The sequence below is a fragment of the Nipponia nippon genome, unplaced genomic scaffold, assembly GCF_047370975.1.
Source record: "Nipponia nippon isolate SJK-2023a ecotype South Korea unplaced genomic scaffold, ASM4737097v1 scaffold_34, whole genome shotgun sequence".
Lineage (NCBI taxonomy): Eukaryota > Metazoa > Chordata > Aves > Pelecaniformes > Threskiornithidae > Nipponia > Nipponia nippon.
The window spans coordinates 3,679,017-3,702,141 of NW_028262352.1; the positions used below are offsets into that span (position 1 = coordinate 3,679,017).

The 23,125-nt window shown below is 45.4% G+C and overlaps 1 protein-coding gene across 6 annotated transcripts in view; it reads left to right on the top strand.

Annotated features, from left to right (window-relative positions):
* LOC104010122 (polycomb group RING finger protein 3) overlaps positions 1 to 23,125 on the top strand; it is a 114,130-nt gene that overhangs the window by 16,134 nt on the left and 74,871 nt on the right. For 3 of the 6 annotated variants that reach the window (XM_087770891.1, XM_087770894.1, XM_087770892.1), the window contains exon 2: positions 535 to 615. The exons of 1 other annotated variant lie outside the window; for it this stretch is intronic. In XM_087770891.1, the coding sequence (XP_087627017.1) occupies positions 536 to 615 (80 nt within the window). In that variant the 5' untranslated portion in view covers position 535. Of the gene's footprint in view, positions 1 to 497; positions 616 to 23,125 lie in introns of all 6 variants that reach the window. 2 more of the 6 variants (XM_087770890.1, XM_087770895.1) reach the window with 1 other exon arrangement.

Consider the following 23,125-nt stretch of genomic DNA (forward strand, 5'->3'; position numbering starts at 1 on the left):
TCATGAGGAACTGTCCGTTCCCAGGTAGCATGCTTCTTCAACAGATTGTATGAAGGTCGAGCAATTATACTAAACCCTGGAATATGGGCTTGCCAGAATCCTGAAGTTCCTAGGGCTTGTCGGAGCTCCTTCTTACTGGAGGGTGAGCTCAACTCGGATATTTGCTGCAAGATATCAGAGGGAATACGCTGCCTGTCACTTTGCCAAGTTATGCCTAAAAACTGAACCGTTTGGCTAGGTCCCTGTTGTTCAGCTCCAGGGATAGTAATTCCCTTATTTTCCAGATGGACTAGGATGCGATCACGCGTTATTACAAAATTATCACTAGGAAAGCAAATATATAATATATATGTTACATATATTTGGTTTATTCTTGTATATTACAAGTTATTACAGAATACCAACTAGTGAAGTGAGTATATACTTTACCTGTGTGCACACCTATAAATTTATTATGTGAGGTGTTACTGGTATGACATTCACCAAACTGCTCCCAGGAGTAGGCTAATCGATGACGGAAAGTCTCTCTTCAAGGATGATACACGTCACAGCGTCTGGAAGATCTCGTGCAGAGAAGCTCTTGCAGAGAGACTCTTGCAGAGAAGCTCATTTTGGGTAGGTAGCAAGTTACTTTTTATATCTTGTTGGTGTAGATGCATAACGGGGCATGGGACATCGGTTCCTGGAATAGTTGTTGCTGACTCCTGTTTTCCTGGAAGGTCAGTTCGTTATCACAGTTTCTTTGTCCTGCACCCATCAGGGTGTCTTTGTCCTGCCAACTACTCCCCATTAAGGAGGTTTGGCTGAGCTTATCAAGGATGTCTCGGGGCTCTCTGCCAAGGAGTGCTCTAGCCCGGTGTACAGGGGGGGTTTCCTGAACCTGGGAAGCGGAGAACCCGGCCAGGAGCCCGCAGCTCACGCACCCACCACGACTAATGCAGCTTAGGTGAGTAGGCTGAGGAGTATGGGGGGGGAGGAGAGGGAGGGGGGGGAGAGAGAGAGGTTACTGGAATTGCACCCTACCTTCCCTGGGACAGGCCTGTCAGGCCGACAGGACGCATGATACGGAGGATTCCCTATCCTCTCTCCATCCAGCAGAATGCAGTGACTTAAGGGATAGGGGGCAATGGTGACAAGTTCCTGCCAGGTGCAGCAGGTGCATCTCCTCTGTGACTACCTCACCTTCCCAGGTGCCCTTGCATAATAGGTATGAGGCTCTGCAAGTGGAACAAAACAATAAGGATGATGGTTCATCTAGATTGGAAGTGTCTCCAAGGTTAAGTCAGCCTATGCACTGGAGACTGCTGCCCTTTTGCTTTCTGATCGGTGATAGCAACACTTTGACTTTATTAATAAACCTTGTGTATGTTCAGTTGTCTGAAGTACTCTCTAACTTGATCTTTCTCTACTGTGGGTAATGCTTTACTCCCCCTAGACTCTGCCAGTAGACTCAGAGACCTGAGGGAAAACTTTACCAATGAAAACTGAGGCAAGGAAATTGAGTACCTCAGTCTCTTCCACATCCTCATTCACTAGGTCCCCTGCCCCATTGAGTTGGAGCCCACGTTTTTTCTTAGTGTTTCTTTTACTGCCAATATACTTAGAGAAGCCCTTCTTGTTGCACTTCACATCCCTCACTAGTTCCAACTCTAGCTAAGCTTTGGTTATTTTAATTCCATCCCTGTGTACTTGGGTAATGTCTATATTCCTCTTGGGTAGCTCGTTCTCCACGTCCAACTTCTGTGTACTTCCTTTTTGCATTTGAGTTCAGTCAGGAGTTCCCTGTTCATCCATGCTGGCCCTCTGCCACACCTGCTAGACTTCCTGCATGTCAGAATAGACTGTTCTTGTGCTTTGAGGAGATTCTCCTCTGAGATCAACCAGCCCCTTTGCTCTCCAGGGCAGTCTTCCATGGGAGCCTGTCAAGCCGATGCCTAAGTAAGCTGAAATTTGCTCTCCTGAAGTCCAAGAATGTGATTCTACTGTTTGCCTTGTTTCCTCGTCTCGGGATCTTGAACTCCACTATCTCATGGTTGCTGCAGCCAAGGCTGCCCTCAGTCTTCACATCCCCAGCCAGCTCTTCCTTGTTTCTGAGTAACAGATACAGCAGAGCATCTCCCCTAGTTGGCTCTTTGGTCATCTGAAGGGAATGAGACACGGACTCCGCATATGAGTTTAGGCGAAGACAAGCGAAGACACTTTATTTTTACAATCTATCCCTTTTATAATATGCTCTAGTGTTCACGAGCAAGCAAAACTTATTTCATTGGTTACTGTCTTGCGTCCACGTGTCTCTTCAGTGTTACTTATTGGTTCTTCAAGCTGGTGCACGCAAATTCCTCTTTCAGGCATGTATCCAATCTCATCCTTATTTTTCTGCCTCTAAGTTTCACAAACTTGTTTGTAACAAGCCTCAAGGCCACAGCTGCATTCCTGCGAACCTGTAACAAGCCTCAAGGCCACAGCTGCATCTCGTCAAAGTAAAACACAATCTCATTTATTCCTACAGTCATCTACATCAAGAAATTCTTTGGCACACTCAAGAAGTCTCCTGGATTGCTTGCACCCAGCCATATTGCCTTTCCAGCAGATATCAGGGTGTTTACAGTCCCCCATGAGTACCAGGGCCTGTACACATGAAGACTCCTTTAAACAACTGGAGGAAACCTCATCTACTTCTTGATCAGGTGGTGTGTTGGATTAGCTTTGGCTAAGGGCCAAACTCCCACCCAGCTGTTCACTCACTCCATCTCCTCAGCAGGACAGGGGGAGAAAATAGGATGAGAAAGCTCATGGGTTGAGAGAAAGACAGGGAGATTGCTTACCAGTTACTGTCGTGGGCAAAACAGACTCAAGTTGGGGAAAATTAATTTAATTTATTGCCATTTAAAATAGAGTAGGGTAGTGAGTTCTCTACAGGCTGCAGTATGTGTCAGGAAAATCTGCTCTGGTGTGGGGTCTTCCACAGGCTGCAGGGAATATCTGCTGTGGTGCCATGGAGCACCTCTTTCCCCTCCTTCTCTGACCTTAGTGTTCCCTTTGCTGTTTCTCACTCTTCTTGTTCCCTCTTTCTCTCTCTGTCTGGTGTGTTTTTTTGCACTTTCTTAAATATGTTTTCACAGAGGTGCCACAAACTTCACTGATGGACTCAGCTTTGGCCTGTGGTGGGTCTGTTGCCGAGCCAGATGGAACCAGCTGTGTCTGGCACGGGGCAGACCCTTACCTCTTCCCACAGAGGCCACCCCTGCTACCAAAACCTTGCCATATATACCCAATACAGGTGGTCTGTAGCAGACACCCACCATCATGTTATCTGTGTTGAGAGCTTCTGAATAAGGATTGGCAGACAGGCCAACTGGTTTATCACTTGCTCCAAGGCAAAGCTCCATGAATTCTAGCCACGTGTTTGCATAGAGCACAACCCCTATTCTTCACCTTTTTGGCCTTACTTTCCTTTGCACCTCTTTCAGAAGGGGAAAAGGGTTTTTGCCCAGGAGCTAGCAGGGCTGATTGATAGAGCTTTAAACTAGATTGGAAAGGGGGAAAGGGACAATACCTGGCTAGTCAGCGACGAGCGACGGGATGGCACACCAAAGTTCGAGGAGCTGCGTGCTAGTGAGATTCCTCAGGCAGTTCCATGAGGCAACGGGCACAATGAACCGCACTTGAAGTGTTTCTACACAAATGCACGCAGCCTGAGGAACAAGCAAAAGGAGCTAGATGCCTTGGCCCAGTCCCAGAGATATGACATCATAGGCGTAAGCGAAACCTGGTGGGGTGAGTCCTGTGACTGGTGTGCCGTGATGGATGGTTACAGGCTCTTCAGGAGGGATAGGCAGGGCAGGCGAGGCGGCGGGGTGGCATTGTATGTAGTGGAGGGGCTGGCATGCATGGAGCTAGCAGTCGGCGATGGCCCAGTTGAGAGCCTCTGGGTAAGGATTAAGGGACAGACAAATAAAGCGGGTAGTCGTTGTGGGAGTCTACTATAGGCCACCCAGCCAGGATGACGACACGGATGAGTTATTCTTTAAGGAACTAAGGGATGCTTCTAAGTCATCTGCCCTTGTCCTTCTGGGGGACTTCAACTTGCCAGATGTCAACTGGGAATACCACACAGCTGGTACAAGCAGGTCCAGAAGATTCCTAAACCATCTGGATGATAACTTCTTGGTACAGGTACTAAGGGAACCGACCAGGAAAGGTGCCTTCCTCGACTTGCTGCTTACTAACGGAGAGGGTCTCGTGGGTGAAGTGGCGATTGGCGGCTGCCTTGGCCACAGCGACCATGAAGCAGTCAAGTTTAAAATCTATGGTAACAGGAGGAAAACTGCCAGCAAGCCCTCAACTCTGGATATGAGGAGAGCTGACTTCAGGCTGCTCAGGGAACTACTTAGTAAGGTCCCCTGGGAAAAAGCTTTTGAAGGTGCTGGGGTCCATCAGTGCTGGTCACTTTTTAAGTACCACCTGCTAAGAGCACAGGAGCAGGCAATTCCAAAATGTCGGAAGTCAAGCAGGCGCGGTAGAAGGCCGGCTTGGCTAAGTAGGGATCTTCTTCTAGAACTAAGGCGAAAAAAGAAAATGTATGGCCAGTGGAAGCAAGGTCAGGCGACATGGGAGGACTACAGAGATGCTGCTTGCCACTGTAGGGAGGAAATTTGCGCGGCCAAAGCTCAATTAGAGCTGAAGCTGGCCAGTACTGTGAAGGACAATGAAAAGGGCTTTTTTAAATATGTTAATAGCAAAAGGCAGGCGAGAAATAACATTGGCCCGTTACTTGATGAGCATGGTCACCTCACAAACAGGGACATAGACAAAGCAGAGATGTTTAATGCTTTCTTCGCCTCGGTCTTCAACACCGATGATGGGCTCTGGGACCCCCAGAGCCCTGGGCTAGAGAACCATGAGTGCGAGAACGACAAACTCCCAGCCAACCCCGACCTTGTGCGGGATTTGCTGCTCCAGCTGGATCCCTATAAGTCAATGGGGCCCGATGGGATTCATCCGAGGGTGCTTAAAGAGCTGGCTGATGTCATAGCGAGACCTCTCTCAATGATTTTCCAATGCTCTTGGGAATCTGGAGAGGTCCCAGCTGACTGGAAGCTGGCAAACGTTGTCCCAATCTTCAAGAAGGGCAGCAGGGATGACCCCAGTTACTACAGGCCTGTCAGTCTCACCTCTGTGCCTGGCAAAATTATGGAGGAGATTATTCTGGGAGTTATTGAAAAGCACCTGAAAGACAGTGCAGTCATTGGTCCCAGCCAGCATCGGTTCACGAGGGGAAAGTCCTGCTTAACAAACTTAATTTCCTTCTTCTATGACAAGGTTACCCACCTAGTTGACCAAGGGCAGCCAGTCGATGTAATCTTTTTGGACTTCAGTAAAGCCTTTGATACTGTCTCTCACAGTATCCTCCTGGACAAAATGTCCAGCATACAGCTCGATAAACACATAATGCAGTGGGTGTGCAATTGGCTGATGGGTCAGGCTCAAAGGGCTGTAGCAAATGGGGTTACATCGGGCTGGCGACCAGTCACTAGCGGGGTTCCGCAGGGATCCATCTTGGGGCCAGAGCTCTTTAATGTCTTCATAAATGACTTGGATGCAGGACTTGAAGGTTTGCTGTTTAAGTTTGCCGCTGACACAAAACTGGGAGGAGCTGTTGACACTCTCGAGGGCAGAGAGGCCCTGCAGAGAGATCTGGACAAATGAGAGAGCTGGGCAATCACCAACCGTATGAAGTTTAACAAAGGCAAGTGCCAGATTTTGCACCTGGGACATGGCAGCCCTGGATGTACATACAGACTGGGGAACGAGATTCTGGAGAGCAGCCCCGCGGAGAGGGATCTTGGGGGTTCTGGTCGACGGCAAGTTGAACATGAGCCAACAGTGTGCCCTGGCAGCCAAGAGGGCCAACCGTGTCCGGGGGTGCATCAAGCACTGTATTGCTAGCCGGTCGAGGGAGGCGATTGTCCCGCTCTACTCTGCACTGGTGCGGCCTCACCTTGAGTGCTGTGTGCAGTTTTGGGCGCCGCAGTACAAAAAGGATATGAAGCTACTAGAGAGTGTCCAGAGGAGAGCCACGAAGATGGTGAAGGGTTTAGAGGGGAAGCCGTATGAGGAGCGGCTGAAGTCACTTGGTCTGTTCAGCCTGGAGAAGAGGAGACTGAGGGGAGACCTCATCGCGGTCTACAGCTTCCTCACAAGGGGAAGAGGAGGGGCAGGCGGTGATCTCTTCTCCCTGGCGACCAATGATAGGACCCGAGGGAACGGCAGGAAGATATGCCAGGGGAGGTTTAGGTTGGACATTAGGAAAAGGTTCTTCACCCAGAGGGTGGTGGAGCACTGGAACAGGCTGCCCTGGGAGGCAGTCATGGTGCCACGCCTGACAATGTTCAAGAAGCATTTGGACAACGCCCTCAGACATATGGGGTGAATTTTGGGGTTGTCCTATGCAGGGTCAGGAGTTGGACTCGATGATCCTTGTGGGTCCCTTCCAACTCAGGACATTCTATGATTCTGTGATTCCTAAAGAACCTGTATCCATCCATTGCAACACTCCAGTCCCTATGCAGTCCCTGAATACTTGCATCAAGAAATTGTCTTCAGCACTGTCCAGAAATCTCCTGGCTTGTTTGTGCCCAGACGTATTTCCGTTCCAGCAGATATCAGGGTTGTTGAAGCCTCCTATGAGTACTAAGGCCTGTGATTGAGAGGCTTGTTTCAGCGATTTGAAGAGCTGTCTTCCTCTTCTTGGTTAGGGCGTCTCTAGTAGATGCCTTCCACGACATCAGCCATGTTGGTCTATCATTAACCATAAGATCTTCATTCAAGGATAATCCAGGGAACTATAAACAGGTCAGCCTCACTTTGGTTCTTGGGAAAATCATGGAGCAAGTCTTCTTGGAATACATTTCTGGATTTACTCAAGATATCCAAGTTAGGGTGTTATGGTCAGGATGGATGGAAAACTTGATGGGTAAAAATCTGGTTGGATGGTCAGGTTCTAAGGGTAGCGGTACTCTACCTGGAGGCTGGTAACAAGCGGAATACCACAGGGGTCTATCCTGGGACCTGCCCTGGTTAACATCATTATCAATGATCTAGAAGAAGTGACAGAGTGTACTCTCATCAAGTTTGGAGATGACATGAAATTGAGGGACGTGGGGGCAGTTGATATGCTTGAGGGCAGGGCTGCTATTCAGAGGATCTAAGCAGGCTGGAGGAATGGGCCAACAGGAACCTGATGAAATCAGCAAGGACAAATGCCAAGTCCTGTATCTGGTACATTATAGATCTGTTCATAGCACATTCCACCCTTCCAGCCTTTACATTCGTGATGCTTTTCTACAGTCGGTGGTTCTTTAATTGCCAGGGCCTTGTGCCTCTCTAAACATTCCCTGGACTTGCACAGCAGTCTGCATCTAGGGCACCTTATTTTCATACCCATGCTAAATGCACAGCATGACTAGCAGAGCCAGCAATAATATTTACAGCTATGGATGTGATTATACAGCATATGACAAAGCTCACAGAAGTTTCTCACCCACTCCAGATACCTTCCTGATGTCCCTAACACCATAATAATGTTCATCATGTAAAAGAAGGAAAGAGGTCTTGGGACATTCAAGCCCATCATTTGACTTTAAAAATTCCCCAGCCTTTTTTACCCTCAGATAGGAGGGATGACATGTATATTAACATGTAGCAAGTTGTCAAGCAAAGTGATCTCACTCAGCATAACCTTCCTGCGCACAGACCACTCCAGTTGGTCATGTAGCTCTTTTTTTCTGCATCTGCCAGATCCCTCGCTGCTGTAAGCACTGTGAACTCCCAGCAAAACAGAGATTGTCGTTGTTATTTAGATAGATAATTAAATAGGGACACTTTTTGTCTATAATTTTGGAATGGGGGATAGACTGCAGGGTTCTGCATACCCCAACCCCCAACAGCTTTTGCAATAATGATAGCCAGGTGGAAAGTCTGATCAAAACACAGCTCGCTCTTACTTTGCAGGAGAGTACTGACCCAGTCTAAAAATTTCACAGCATTCATATTGCTTAAATTGACAGTAGGAAAGTATAAAGAGTCGTGCATGCGGACAGCTTCAAGTCAGAGCCGAGCATAATCACCAGGTTTAAACAGGTGTCCTAAGCGGTCAAAATTTTGCTCTACCTCCCAAACAAATGTTTCATAAGCTTCATGAAATCATACCTGGTATAAATTAACAAATTTGTATTCTTCTACACATCGCCTAGCCCTGAACCTCTGGATCACGCTTGATGGTGTCATAAGCTCTTGCCAACAAGACACTTGTAGTAACGCAAAATTCATTTAGCTTTTCTAATTAGCAGTCTTTGTTGTAACAGTTTTTTCTGTTTTGCTAGCCTGTGAGCCAATACCCCAGAATTAACAGCACCACCAGCCCCTTTATGCCCTCCTTCTTGGCTGCTACTCCTCTTTACCTGATAATAATCATGGTCTTTCAGCTTTGCAACTCCCCCCATTGCTCTTTCTGCTCCCCTTGCTCTTTTTGCAGTAGCTCTGGTCCATAGGTTGCCAGGCTGTGTATTCAAAGCCTGAGTCTTGTTGCTTCCAAAGTATTCATGGTCTAAAAACACGGGAACTTGAACAGTTCCCAGCACGTTTCTGTTTTCTCCCTCCTCAGTCAGTCAGCTGGAGCTGTTTAAAATGTTCTATAAGGTCTTCATTGACCGAAGAATAAGAAAATACATGTAGCACAAGCCTGCACCCCATAATAGTCTTACAGGTAGCTGTAAGCTCTCTTACAGCTGTGGACAAAGGGAGTTCCCACCACCACCTCCCATCTCTGTGTGACACTTACCTCAAAACATAGTTTCCCATTCATGGGCCCATCGGCTTGTTCTTCTGGTTCACAAGGTCTTTTGGGGGAATCCCTTGGGGGCTTTTCCTTATTGTCCCCATGCACACATTCTTCTAAAGTTGGTGTTTTGTCCTGGTTTTTCACTTCAGTGGGCGGTGTTGCCTGTGTCTTGAAGCACGGTGCAAAGCCCAAAGGCTGCCCCAATAATACTGCATGGCCATTCTGTTGGGCTGGGGCCAGATGTGGAAGGGCCTCTCAGTCTGGCTCACAGGATTGATCTCTTCTTTGCATGGGGTGGGGGTTGCACAGGGGCCCCTTGGTGGGCCTCCTAGGAGGGGTCCGTAGTCCTCAGGCATGTTCCGACTTGTTTGTGCCCCCCCACCCCAAACATGTTAGGGCTTGTTAAGCACACTTGTAACGTGGGTGGGGGGACGATGACCCCCATCTTTTTACTTTTATTTAATTACTCTCTATTCACATTTATAAATATCTATCTATAAACGTACAGCACATATATTTATACATCATTTACACTCCTTTATATATCTATCTATATAGGGTTTTTTATACATGGTCCAAAGGAAATGAGCAGCCTATCAGAGGGTGTTCTGAGATCACATGGGTCAAAAAATGGCAACCAGTCAATCACAGAGCACAAAAATGGTGGCCTCACAAAAATGGTGGCTTCCATGTATGTAGTGGGAGGGTGCTTCCTGTTCTGACGTACTTCTAGGTAAACTGGAAGGGGCATCTTTTCTTGCCAGACAATCACAGGGCAGTCTGAAAACACATGGGGCATGTTGTTGTCAAAAATGGCGGCTACCTGCTGTAAAATGGCAGCTGAAAGAACATGGCGGCCCCTGTGTATTTAGTGGGAAGGGACTTCCTGCTCTGACATCCTTCCAGGGTAAACGGGAAGGGTTGGCTGGTCCTGTCAGCCAATGACAGGGCTGCCTGAGAACATGTGGGGTATGATGGTGTCAAAACATGGCAGTCAGCCAATCATAGAGCAGTATGAAAAAATGTGGGTTATCATGTTTTACAAAATGGCAGCTCCCTGCCATAAAATGGTGGCTGAAAGAAATAGGTGTCCCATGTGTACGTAGAGGGAAGGGACTTCCTGTTCCAACATACTTCTGGGTAAACTGGAAGGCATGGCTGGTCTTTCCAGCCAATCACAGGGCAGTCTGTGAACATGACAGGTATGACATCTTACAAAATGGCAGCTCCCCAGGAGCAAAAAGAGGTGGAGTAAACAAACCAGATGACTGGAAGGGGAGGGCAAGTGGCTGCCCCAGACAGACATGTGACTGCCAGTAGGGGTGGGGTTTCTGATGGAAGTTGGAGGCTGTGGCACCTGTCACTTCTTATCCTGGATAAAAGAATTCTTTATACAGTTTTTCCCCTTTGCCTTCTCTTCTAATGGCTGAACAAACTCAATTCTATCAGCCTCTCCATATAGATCATGTGTTCCAGCCCCCTAATCATCTTGGTGGACCTACAGTGGACTTGTTCCAGTATGTCAGCTGGTGTCTTTCTTGTATTGGGGAGCCCAAAACCAATATAGTATTCCAGATGTGGTCTCACAAGTGTCAAATACATGGGAGTAGTCACTTTCCTTGACTTGTTGGCTACACTCTTGCTAATACAGTCTGGTATGTGGTTGGCCTCCTTTGCCACAAGGTCATACTGCTACCTTGTGGTCATCTTCTCCACCAGACCCACAGGTCCTTTTCTGCAAAAGCTTCTGGGCAGTTGGCCCCCAGTCTGTACTTTTGCATGGGGTTGTCCTATCTCAGCTGCAAGACTTTGTATTTGCTTTTGTTGAGCTTCATGAGGTTTCTGTAAGCCCATTTCTCCAGCCCCTCAAGTTCTCTCTGAGTATCAGCCCTGCCCTCCAGCCTATTGACTGCTCTCCCATTTGATATCCTCTGCAAACTTGCTGAGTGTGTGCTCTGTCCCATCGTCCAGGTTGTTAATAAAGACATTAGACAGGATTGGCTCTGGTTCTCTTATCACAAAAATAAATGGAGATTAAATTGAAGTTTGAACTTCTGTGCACCTGTTGCAGATTTTGGAAGTAAACAGTTTCCCATGTCACCATTTGGTCATCTAAAGCATGGATACACAGAATATAAGGATAAGTGGAAAGTTTACAAATTTCTCCTTTGTATCATCTATTAGATTGTCTGATGTTACCCTATGATCTGTTCACTGGAGGAGTGAAAACAAGGGAAGAACAAGCCGCTCTACTTTTCCCGTAACTTCTTTAACTGTTTAATGCTTTCCATGCTCAATAGACTTTTTTTTTGTTAATCATCTGTTATGACTAGCAGCACAATTTTAACAGTCAATTTTAACAGCAGCAGTCAATTTTAACAAGAAAATATATATAGAAGAAAAACAAACACCCTTTCCATTTCCCCTTCTAGCCTTCTTAATTAAAAAAACAAAGTGAACAAATTTTTTCCTCTGAAAAGAGTGTTTCAGATGTTCAGGATGCACTGTATATAAATATCTTCTGACTACATCCTAAGCAGGGTCCTTTCTCTCCTTGTCAGCCAAACTTTAAATGTTACTAGTTTATGGCTAATTGTTCTAGTAGGTTGTCTGCTAAAGAGCCGAGGGGAAAACTGTATTAGAAATGGTATGTATTTGAGCCAGTATTATGTTTTTATTAATATTATTATATTATTTTGGATGTCCCTAATGGTATAATTCTGTTCCCAAGGGTGGTTCTTGGTGAATTGCATACAAGAGCCAAATGCTATTCTGTGGGTAACAATAGGGGACTGCATTACTTGGCATCTTTGTATTAAAAGACTTTTTCTCCCCTCTTTGCTGTACATTACTCACTTATGTCTGGTGTTTGGAATTTGTAGTCGGGAGGAATAAAGACCTAGTAAAGTGATTTTCTTGGAGTTTAAAAATTCCTGGAGAAAGATGGACAAATACCTGATTAAATATTGTATACTGGAAAGACAGAGAGCTGTTTAAAATTTGATTTGATGGGAGGAATACATTATTCCTTGCATGGAATATCAGATCACGTTTAAAGATGAACCTCACCAGAGTGGAGGAAATTCTCTTCCAAAAATTTTTAAACACGTTGTGCGAATATGTGTATGCACAACCTTGATAATAGCCATCATTTTGTGTGCTAATTAGCAAAGCTGTGATAATTCAGGAAGTTCTGTAATTTTTAAAATAATATATGTTCTCTTATATAAAATGTAGAAGAAATTTAATGTAATATCTACAAGTTAAACTTTATTGATCATGCTCTCAATTTTCTATTTTATTACCTGTTATTGTGGGACTACATACATAGTCTGCTTCTGTCACTGTGAAATAGTTATACAGTACTTGCAAATGTAATGCATTGCAGTATTCCTGTTTGTGCTTTTGTGGATGCTTTAGTCACAACTGCATAATAACAATGTAGCAATTACTTGTTTACTTCCATATTATTTTTCCACATAGTTTCTTACCAGAAATTGGTCTCATGATTCACTTCTCTACTGATTTCATTTCTGCTACCCCAGTATATTATTTTGTCTTAGTTCACTGTTAATGCGGTGTTAGCTCTCTCTGTGTACTTTCAAGGCAGAAACCGCTAGCTTTTTTCTCCATCAACTTTTTCCTCAGTCTTATCTAGCACTATTTCCCTTGTGCATAAAACTTGACATCCATGCCTTGTTTTAAGGGATTTTGGGGAGTTTTGTAGAATAATTTAGATGATACAGAACATAGTTTCACAAATTAATTGAAAATAAACTATTCAGAGGCTGGAGAGAACAGTTGCTATAATTGGTTAAAGAAGAATGGCTTGACCGATCTATTCTGTAAGGTTGTATATTTTGTTCTATTCAGATATTTCTACAAAGTCAAATTTTTAATGTGTGGTGAAATGATTATATGTAGAGCTGAGATGGGAAACTTCACAAGGTAATAAATTCCCATGCTAGGTAGAATAAGCAAAGCTGGTGGTTAATGCTGCAGCTGGTGCTGATTAAGGGTAATTGATAATTGTTGACTTCCTCCAAGGTTGAATTAAGTGGTTAGTAATAGTCAATTTAAAAAACATTTTTCCCTACTTCTGTTCATTTAAGTGCAAACCCTGTTGAGCACTAAGCAGTAAGGGAAAATACAGGTAATATTTTTTTGAGACCTTTAAGGTCAAATATGTAATTGAAATGAATGCACTGAAAGCCGAACGCATGAACGACACTGAAAGCCGAAACCTGGGTAAAATCAAGGAAGACTTTCAAGCCCTGGGGGTGCAAGTGAAAAACATTGGTGCCCAGGTTATCTTTTCCTCCATCTTGCCAGTTCGAGGGAAGGGGGTAGCCAGAAATAGGCACATAATGCATATTAGCTCCTGGCTACATGGCTGGCGCTGCCGTGAGGGTTTTGGCTTTTACGACAATGAGGCATTCTTCGATGACTATAACATGCTAGGGAGGGATGGAATCCAGCTGTCTAGGAGGGGCAAGGGAATCTTCAGCAACAGGCTGGCTAACTTGGTGAGGCGGGCTTTAAACTGAAGGACTTGGGGGGTGGGGTCCAAAACAGAAATGCTCATGCCACCACATCCAACTGGGGAGTAAGTAAGTCAGGCCAACCAGAGAGGTGACGGGTGTTCCTTAGCTGTCTCCCAAGATGTGTACCAGAAGAGCAACCACCTCAAGTGTATGTATACAAATGCACACAGTCTGAGAAACAAACAGGAGGAACTGGAGCTCCGTGCCCAGTCAGAAGGTTATGATATCATAGGAGTAACTGAGACATGGTGGGACAACTCACACGACTGGGGAATTGTGATGGATGGTTATAGGCTGTTTCGCAAAGACAGGCAGGAAAGAAGAGGTGGAGGAGTCGCACTCTATATTAAGGAAAACCTCGAATGTATCGAAGTCAACTACGGTGATTGTGAGTGCTCTATTGAATGCCTCTGGGTTAAAATCAGAGGGGTCGTCTCCAAGCAGGATCTTACAGTGGGCATCTGCTACCGACCTCCAAACCACGATGATAAAGCCGATGAAGCAATATTTGGGACACTAAGGCAAGCTTCTGGTCAACAGAACCTGGTTCTCATGGGTGACTTCAACTACCCAGACATTTGCTGGAAGAACAATACAGCAGCTCGCATGTCGTCCATCAAGTTCCTGGAATGCGTAGAGGACTGTTTCCTCTTACAAATGTTAGATGTGCGAACCAGGAAGGAGGCACTGCTGGACCTGCTATTCACAAACCAAGAAAACCTGCTTTGTAATATCTCGGTCAGTAACAACCTTGACTGCAGTGATCACAATATTGTGGAGTTCGGGATCCGTCTGAGCATGCTGAAGGTTAGCACCAAGACAAGGGTTCTAGATTTTAGAAGAGCAAACTTCAGCTTGCTCAGAGCTCAGTTGGGAGGGATTCCGTGGGAAGCTTCCATGGAGGATAAAGGAGCCAGTGAGTGCTGGGAGTTCTTCAAGAATGCTCTCTTGGAAGCACAAAACCAGTGTATCCCCTATAAAAGAAAGGGAAGGAAGCGGAGCAAGAGGCCCCCTTGGCTCAACCACGAGCTCCTGGGTCTGCTTAAAACCAAGAGAGATGCGTATCAGAGATGGAGAAGTGGAAGATTGTCCACTGAGAACTACAAGGGCATTGCCAGAGTGTGCAGAGATGGAGTTAGAAAAGCAAAAGCTCAGCTTGAACTGGAACTGGCCAGAGACGTCAAAAATAACAAGAAAGGGTTCTTCAGGTATGATGTAATTTGCAAGCAGAAACAGAAGGAAAACATAGGCCCACTGTTAAACAGTAGAGGTGAATCAGTCACCAACAATGCTGAAAAGGCAGAGGTTCTCAACACTTTCTTCGCCTCTGTCTTTACCAACACTGTTGGGTCCCAGGCGTCGGGAACGAAAATCCAGGATGATCCAAACATAGACCCACCATCAGTGAAGGAGGAGTTAGTATGTGAATTATTACAGGAGCTTGACCCCTACAAATCGATGGGCCCTGACGCCATCCACCCGAGGGTGTTGAGAGAGCTGGCTGATGTCATTGCGGGGCCACTCTCCATAATCTTCGAGAAGTCGTGGAGATCGGGGGATGTCCCAGAGGACTGGAGGAAGGCGAATGTTACCCCTATCTACAAGAAGGGCTCAAGGGTGTATCCGGGCAATTATAGGCCCATCAGTCTTTCTTCAATCCCCGGGAAAGTCATGGAACGGATCCTCCTGGGGGCCATCACGAGTCAAATGAAGCACGTGATTGGGAAAAGCCAACACGGCTTCACAAAAGGCAGATCGTGCCTGACAAATCTGGTGGCCTTCTATGATAAAGTGACCTGCTCAGTTAACATGGGGCAAGCGGTCAATGTTGTCTACCTGGACTTCTCCGAGGCTTTCGATATGGTTCCCCACGGCCTCCTCCTGGAGAAATTGATGCGTTATGGCCTGGACAAGTGGTCTGTGCAGTGGGTGAGGAATTGGCTGGCGGGCCGCACTCAAAGGATGGTGGTAAATAGCTCTTTTTCAAACTGGCAACCCGTCACAAGTGGGGTCCCCCAGGGATCGATATTGGGCCCAACACTATTCAATATCTTCATAAGTGATCTGGATAACGGGATCAAGTATAGCCTGATGAAGTTTGCAGATGACACCAAACTGAGTGGGGAAGTAGACACTCTGGAAGGGAGAGCCACCCTGCAGGAAGATCTGGATAGGCTGGAAGAGTGGGCTAACGTGAACCTTATGAAGTTTAACAAGGACAAGTGTAAGGTTTTGCACCTGGGAAAACATAATCCAGGAGTGCAGCTCAGACTGGGATCCACCTGGCTGGAGAGCAGCTCCATGGAAAAGGACCTGGTGGACAGGAAGCTCAATATGAGTGAACAGTGTGCTGCTGCAGCCAAGAAGGCCAACAGGAGGTTGGGTTGCATCAGAAAGGGCATCGCCAGCAGAGATAAAGAAGTCATTATCCCACTCTACTCGGCGCTTGTCAGGCCACACCTGGAATACTGTGTACAGTTCTGGTCCCCGTTATACAAAAAAGATGTGGACAGGCTGGAGAGGGTCCAGAGAAGGGCCACCAAGATGATCAGGGGTCTGGGAAGCCTGCTGTATGAGGATAGGCTGAGAGAGCTGGGCTTGTTCAGCCTTGAGAAAAGGAGGCTTAGAGGTGCTCTCATCACCATGTACCAGTACTTAAAGGGGAGCTACAAAGAAGATGGAGACTCCCTTTTTACAAGGAGTCACATGGTGAGGACTAGGGGTAATGGGTACAAGTTACACCCAGGGAGATTCCGATTGGACACGAGAGGAAAATTTTTCGCAATGAGAACAGTCAATCATTGGAATAATCTCCCCAGGGAAGTGGTTGACTCCGCTACGCTGAACACGTTTAAGACTCAGCTGGACATGGTGCTGGGCCATCTCGTCTAGATTGTGCTAGAAAGGTTGGACCAGATGATCCTTGAGGTCCCTTCCAACCTGGTATTCTATGATTCTGTGACGATTCTATGAAATATCTGGAGTAGGAGAACAAAACTCAGAATTCTGGCTGACAGACAAGTTGGTGAATCTAGTTCTCACTCCACCTGCCCCTTTTCTGAAGAATTTCCTCTTGCCCTTTTTGCCATCTTCAGGCTATATTAGCAAAACCTGCCTTCATCAATGGTTTGTGCTAATATGACATACTGTTGAGCATCTGAGGTGCAAATATATGTTTTTGCTTCAAGGTGGCTGTATCTAGCAAGGGGTGGACAGTTGGAGGTAATAATTTCTTAAACCACAGGAATGAGTCTGTCAGCTCTTACTCCTGTGATGATCACTGAGGTTTTTCTGTGGCTGTGATAATCTAGACCTTTCAGTTTTTGTTCAAGATTAGCTTCGTGGAGAAGCAGTCTTTCTCCGTGTTTTGACAAAACAACCTAGAACACTGTTGTAATTTTCCACTGAGCTCTTCTCTCTGAGACCATGTCCCTTAGACCAGTGTAATGTTGTAGTGTTACTGTTGTGATGATACTGCTTTCATTTCTATAGTTGAGGTTTCATTCTGTCTTAAGATTTTGTCTGTTATAGTTTGGGAAATGTAGCTGGTGCTGATGGCCTTGACTTAGAATACAGACAAAAGACTGCACTGGAACAATCAAAGTATGTTCCATATGTTCCTTAAGGTATGTTTGAACACTGATTCATTATTAGATTATGTAATGAAGAAATGCCTTAATTGTTGACTTTTTTAACCTCATTTTTTCCTGTAAGTTATTGAGTGAAACATATAAATGTTGAGAATATAGTGGCCCTTTCTGAACCCACACTGTGAAAGTTGGAGAATTCTTCACAGTTGATGTTATGGCTTGGAAAAGGATGAATGTTCCAGTTCTTATAAATAAATAAAATAAATAAATAAACAAACCCTGTTCAGTTATCCAGCTATTACAGAATATTGGAATTTTCACTTTGTGAAGGAGTATACCAACAAAGTGTAGTATTCATTTTACATGAAGCACATGCAATGACTGAAAGAGATTTCAAAGGGTTGTGTTCCTGTAATGACTTCATTAAGCCTCACAAAAGTGAGAGATGGAATCTTTCCTTTAGCCAGTGTGACTGATCCCCAATACAGATTTCATAAGATGGGTTCAGAACATATGACCTGCAAGAAGCATGGCTAATGAAATGTAATGGGAACCACCCCCACAACTTTCTTACCTTTGTGCTGTTTGTTAAATGTAGTTGATTGATAGAGTTTATTGCACTGAAATAGTGAGAAGTTCATACTAAGGTAGCTTGGTTTAGAATATCAGTAATTCAAGGCTCTTCTTTTTGCATATTTGGTTTAACATAGTTATTTTGGGTTTGATCAACATGTCAAAATAACCCACCAGCTGAAAAAGCTACAATTGTCCTAGCTAGGGCATTATTAGTTACTGTACTGGAGGACTTGATTTTCAGCCTAGAAAAGAGAAGGCTTGGGGGGGATCTAGTCACAGTCTTCCAATACCTAAAAAGTTGTTAGAGAAGGTGGAGATACTCTTTTCACAAGAAAACACGGTGACAGGACAAGAGGCAACAGGCACAAGTTGTTTCAGAGGAAATTCTGTCCAGATATAACAGAAAAATTCTTCACTGTGAGAACAATTAAACACTGGAATAAGTTGCCCAGAGAAGTGGTGGACTCTCCCTTGCTGGAAATATTCAAGACTTAGTTTGATGGGGCTCTGAATAACCTAGTCTAAGGCCTTGCTTTCAACATGAGGTTGGACCAGATGATCTCCAGAGGTCACTTCCAACCTAGACTTTTCTGTGATTCTAAAATGGAGAGCAGAATACATCTTAAAACTACTCTAGGATTTCAAGAACAAAAGAGAAAAGGAGTTTTTACAAGGCTCATTTTTTGTGTTGTATAACTTGTCAAACAGCCGATTTTATAAAAGTTAAGAGGGTACATTGGACTCCAGAAAGAATACATGGTAGCTGTTATGCATTTACAAGGTTTAGGGGCAATTCTAGTAATTTCATTCACTCATCTTCTGTTGGAGCAGCTGGGGCAGGATTGTCAGAAAAATTAAATTGAAACCGTTGTTGGTTGCTGAAATCTTAACTAGAGGCAAAAATATACTTTTTTTTTTTCCAGACTCTTTCAATTAAGGCTTCAAGTTTGGCTAGAGTTGGCTGACTGTAATCTGGGCTTTGTTAAATTTTACTGGAATGTTTAAAAAAATAACAGATGTCCAGTCAGTTAAATTTTAGCAGCTTCCTAACTTTTTGACAGCTGGTGGCTCCTGGCTCCTCATGACAGACTTGTTTTTTAGCAGTCAATGCTTTTCTCATCTATCACTGTGGCTCTTCTAATAGGTGGAGTGAGATGGCTGAGTGTGTGAATTTTTGAAGGGTTCCTAGTAAATATCCAGCAGTATTGTCTTTGATTGTATCGTAGCCTTATCCATGGCCACATGCTTTGAGGTGCTCCAGCAGGACCTCATGCACAGCCACTGATGCTTCAAGGTGTACCTGCTCCAGCATGGACTTATCCACAGCCACAGATGCTTTGAGGTGTCCCTTCTCCAGCATGGACTTATCCTTGGGCCACAATCCCTTCACAGGTATACCTGCTGCGGCACAGACATAAGCATGGCCACAGATGCTTTGAGACATACCTGCTCTGGCATGGGCTTATCCACGTCCACAGACACTTCGGGGTGTCCTGCTCCCACGTGGACTCATCCACAGATCACAGTCCCTTCGATTCGAGTTCACACTGCAGTTCCAGCCTGTCCAGTACAGCAGCACAGAAACAGCAGCAATGCCCTGGCCATCTGCCAGCCCAGGCGCATCGCCATTGCTGTTATCAAAATGTTCCCAGGCACAGCAGAGTAACATGATAAGCAATACAGCAAGCAGCGAAAGCAAAAAGCAGCCACTAACGAGCACTAGACTCCAATATACAGTAAGGCAAGCAAGCCCCGTGGCAAGCACAGAAGCCTGCCGATTAATGGCTAAACAGCAATGACAGCTATAAATTTGATCTAGCACATTCCAATCAAATCTGTCATTATCTCGAACCCTTCGTGCCCCACGTTGGGTGCCAAAAAGGACTGTCGTGGTTTAACCCCAGCCGGCAACTAAGCACCACACAGCTGCTCACTCCCTCCCTCCTGGTTGGATGGGGGAGAGAATCGGAAAAGTAAAAGTGAGAAAACTCATGGGTTGCGATAAAGACGGTTTAATAAGTAAAGCAAAAGCTGCACATGCAAGCAAAGCAAAACAAGGAATTCATAGAATCATAGAATGCTTTGGGATGGAAGGGACCTTTAAAGGTCATCTAGTCCAACCCCCCTGCAATTGGCAGGGACATCTACAACTAGATCAGGTTGCTCAGAGCCCCATCTAGCCTGTCCTTGAATGTTTCCAAGGATGAGGCATCTACCACCTCTCTGGGCAACCTGTTCCAGTGTTTCACTACCCTCATTGTAAATAAAGTTCTTCCTTATCTCTAGTCTGAATCTACCCTCTTTTAGTTTAAAACCCTTGCCCCTTGTCCTATCGCTATTGGCCCTGCTAAAAAGTCTGTCCCCATCTTTCTTATAAGCCTACTTTAAGTACTGAAAGGCCGCAATAAGGTCTCCCCGCAGCCTTCTCTTCTCCAGGCTGAACAACCCCAACTCTCTCAGCCTTTCTTCATAGGAGAGGCATTCCATCCCTCTGATCATTTTTGTGGCCCTCCTCTGCACCCGTTCCAACAGGTCCATGTCTTTCCTGTGCTGAGGACTCGAGAGCTGGACGCAGTACTCCAGGTGGGGTCTCACGAGAGCAGAGTAGAGGGGCAGAATCACCTCCCTCGCCCTGCTGGCCACGCTTCTTTTGATGCAGCCCAGGATACGGTTGGCTTTCTGGGCTGCGAGAGCACATTGCTGGCTCATGTCCAGCTTCTCATCTATCAGTACCCCCAAGTCCTTCTCCTCAGGGCTGCTCTCAATCCCTTCATTCCCCCAGCCTGTACTGATACTGGGGATTGCCCTGACCCAGGTACAGCACCTTGCTCTTGGCCTTGTTGAACCTCATGAGGTTCACACAGGCCCATTTCTCCAGCTTGTCCAGGTCCCTCTGGATGGCATCCCGTCCCTCTGGATGGCATCCCATCCCTCAGGCGTGTCAACCACACCACTCAGCTTGGTGTCATCTGCAAACTTGCTGAGGGTGCACTCGATCCCGCTATGTCATTGATGAAGATATTAAACAGCACTGGCCCCAGTATGGACCCCTGAGGGACACCACTTGTCACTGTTCTCCATCTGGACATCGAGCCATTGACCACTACCCTCTGGATGCGACCATGCAGCCAGTTTGCTATCCACCGAGCAGTCTGCCCATTGAATCCATATCCTTCCAATTTAGAGAGAAGGATATTGTGGGGGACTGTGTCAAAGGCCTTACAGAAGTCCAGATAGATGACATCCATAGCTCTTCCCTCGTCCACTGATGTAGTTACTCCATCATAGAAGGCCACTAGGTTGGTCAGGCAAGACTTGCCCTTGGTGAAGCCATGCTGGCTGTCCCGAATCACCTCCCTGTCCTCCATGTGCTTTAGCATAGCTTCTAGGAGGATCTTTTCCATGATCTTCCCAGGCACAGAGGTGAGGCTGACAGGTCGGTAGTTCCCAGGGTCCTCCTTTTTACCCTTTTTAAAAATGGGTGCAATGTTTCTAAAAAGGGTCTAAATTAAATTCTGAATTCATTTGCTACTTCCCATTGGCAGGCAGGTGTTCAGCCATCTCCAGGAAAGCAGGGCTCCATCACATGTAATGGTTACTTGGGAAGACAAATGCCATCACTTCGAACATCCCCCCCCCTTCCTCCTTCTTCTCCCAGCTTTATATGCTGAGCATGACATCATATGGTATGGAATATTCCTTTGGTCAGTTGGGGTCAGCTGTCCTGGCTGTGTCCCCTCCCGACTTCTTGTGCACCCTCAGCCTACTTGCTGGTGGGGCAGTGTGAGAAGCAGAAAAGGCCTTGACGCTGTGGAAGCACTGCTCATCAATAACTAAAAACTAAAACATCCCTCTGTTATCAACACTGTTTCCAGCACAAATCCAAAACATAGCCTCATACTAGCTACTATGAAGAAAATTAACTCTATCCCAGCCAAAACCAGCACAGATTGCTATTTAGAGAGTATTCTTTTTCATCACGTTATTAGAAATACAGCAATATCCGTATGAGGATGGGAACCAGTTCTCTTTCCTGATTAATAGAGGTCAGTAACTGCTTCATAAGTAGGTACAAAAATCCCTATACTCTACTACATAATATTACAACATTATTCACTAGAGAGACAATATTTCCTAGTCTCTTTGAATAAGTGGTTGGCTTCTGTAGATACACATGTATAACATCCTATGTAACTGGATTTTTTCATTGTACATAGAACTCATATATTCGTTCTGTGAAGGAAGTGGACTGATACATGTATATGATGGGAGGGAGGAAGGGGAAGATCTCTTCAAACATAACAACTAAAACTTAAGTTCTGTAGGAGTTGATGACAGCCTCACTTAGCTTCAGGCTTCTTCGGGGTGGTCTTTTTGAGCCTTGATTATCTTGCATAATGTCATAGCTATTAATACAAAGCTGACAGCTTTTAAAGCCAGAAGTCAGTTGAGTCCCTCACCTGTACTACAAAAGGATGTTTTAATGAAGATTAAGATAAGACTTGGGTGACGGTTGTCCTGTGTCTGTTACTTTAGTAGCTCAGCTACTTTGTAGCAGAATCTCACTGCCGACTTGATTTTGAAGGGACATTGTTCTTCATGAGACTGAGGGCTCTCTTTAGCCAACCCTTAATTACTGGAGGACAAAGGTCTTTCAGTCTCTTCATGATACATGTGATTTGAATTGAAACAAAGTGCCTTTGTAATGACTTTTAATTTCTAAATCTAAATTCTGAACAAAGAATGTATTGTAACATTTTTCGTCCTAGTATATTACAAATTATTTCTGTAATATTTTGTCAAGACTGCATTTGGGAATAGTGTACAAAAATGAATATTTTTTCCTTCAAAACCTTGCTGCCTCTATAAATAATTTTATTTAGTGATAATGAACTAGATTTTATTTAGAGAAAGTTAAAGTGGTATTAATGAAAAAGGTTACTCTTGAGGCTATGCTGTATTTATATAGTAATTCTAAAGATTTAGAAAGATAGAATCACAGAATCGTTTAGGTTGGAAAAGACCTTTAAGATCATCAAGTCCAACCGTTAATCTATCACTGCCAAGTCCACCACTAAACCATGTCCCTAAGCACCACATCTACACGTCTTTTAAATACCTCCAGGGATGGAGACTCAACCACTTCCCTGGGCAGCCTGTTCCAGTGCCTGACAGCCCTTTCGGTGAAGAAGTTTTTCCTAATATCCAATCTAAACCTCCCCTGGCGCAACTTGAGCCCATTTCCTCTCGTCCTATCGCTTGTTACTTGGGAGAAGAGACCGACCACCACCTCACTACAACCTCCTTTCGGGTAGTTGTAGAGAGCGATAAGGTCTCCCCTCAGCCTCCTCTTCTCCAGGCTAAACAGCCCCAGCTCCCTCAGCCGCTCCTCATAAGACACGTGCTCCAGACCCTTCACCAGCTTTGTTGCCCTTCTTTGGACACTCTCCAGCACCTCAATGTCTTTCTTGGAGTGAGGGGCCCAAAAGTAAACACAGTATTCAAGGTGCAGCCTCACCAGTGCCGAGTACAGGAGGACGATTGCTTCCCTAGTCCTGCTGGCCACACTATTC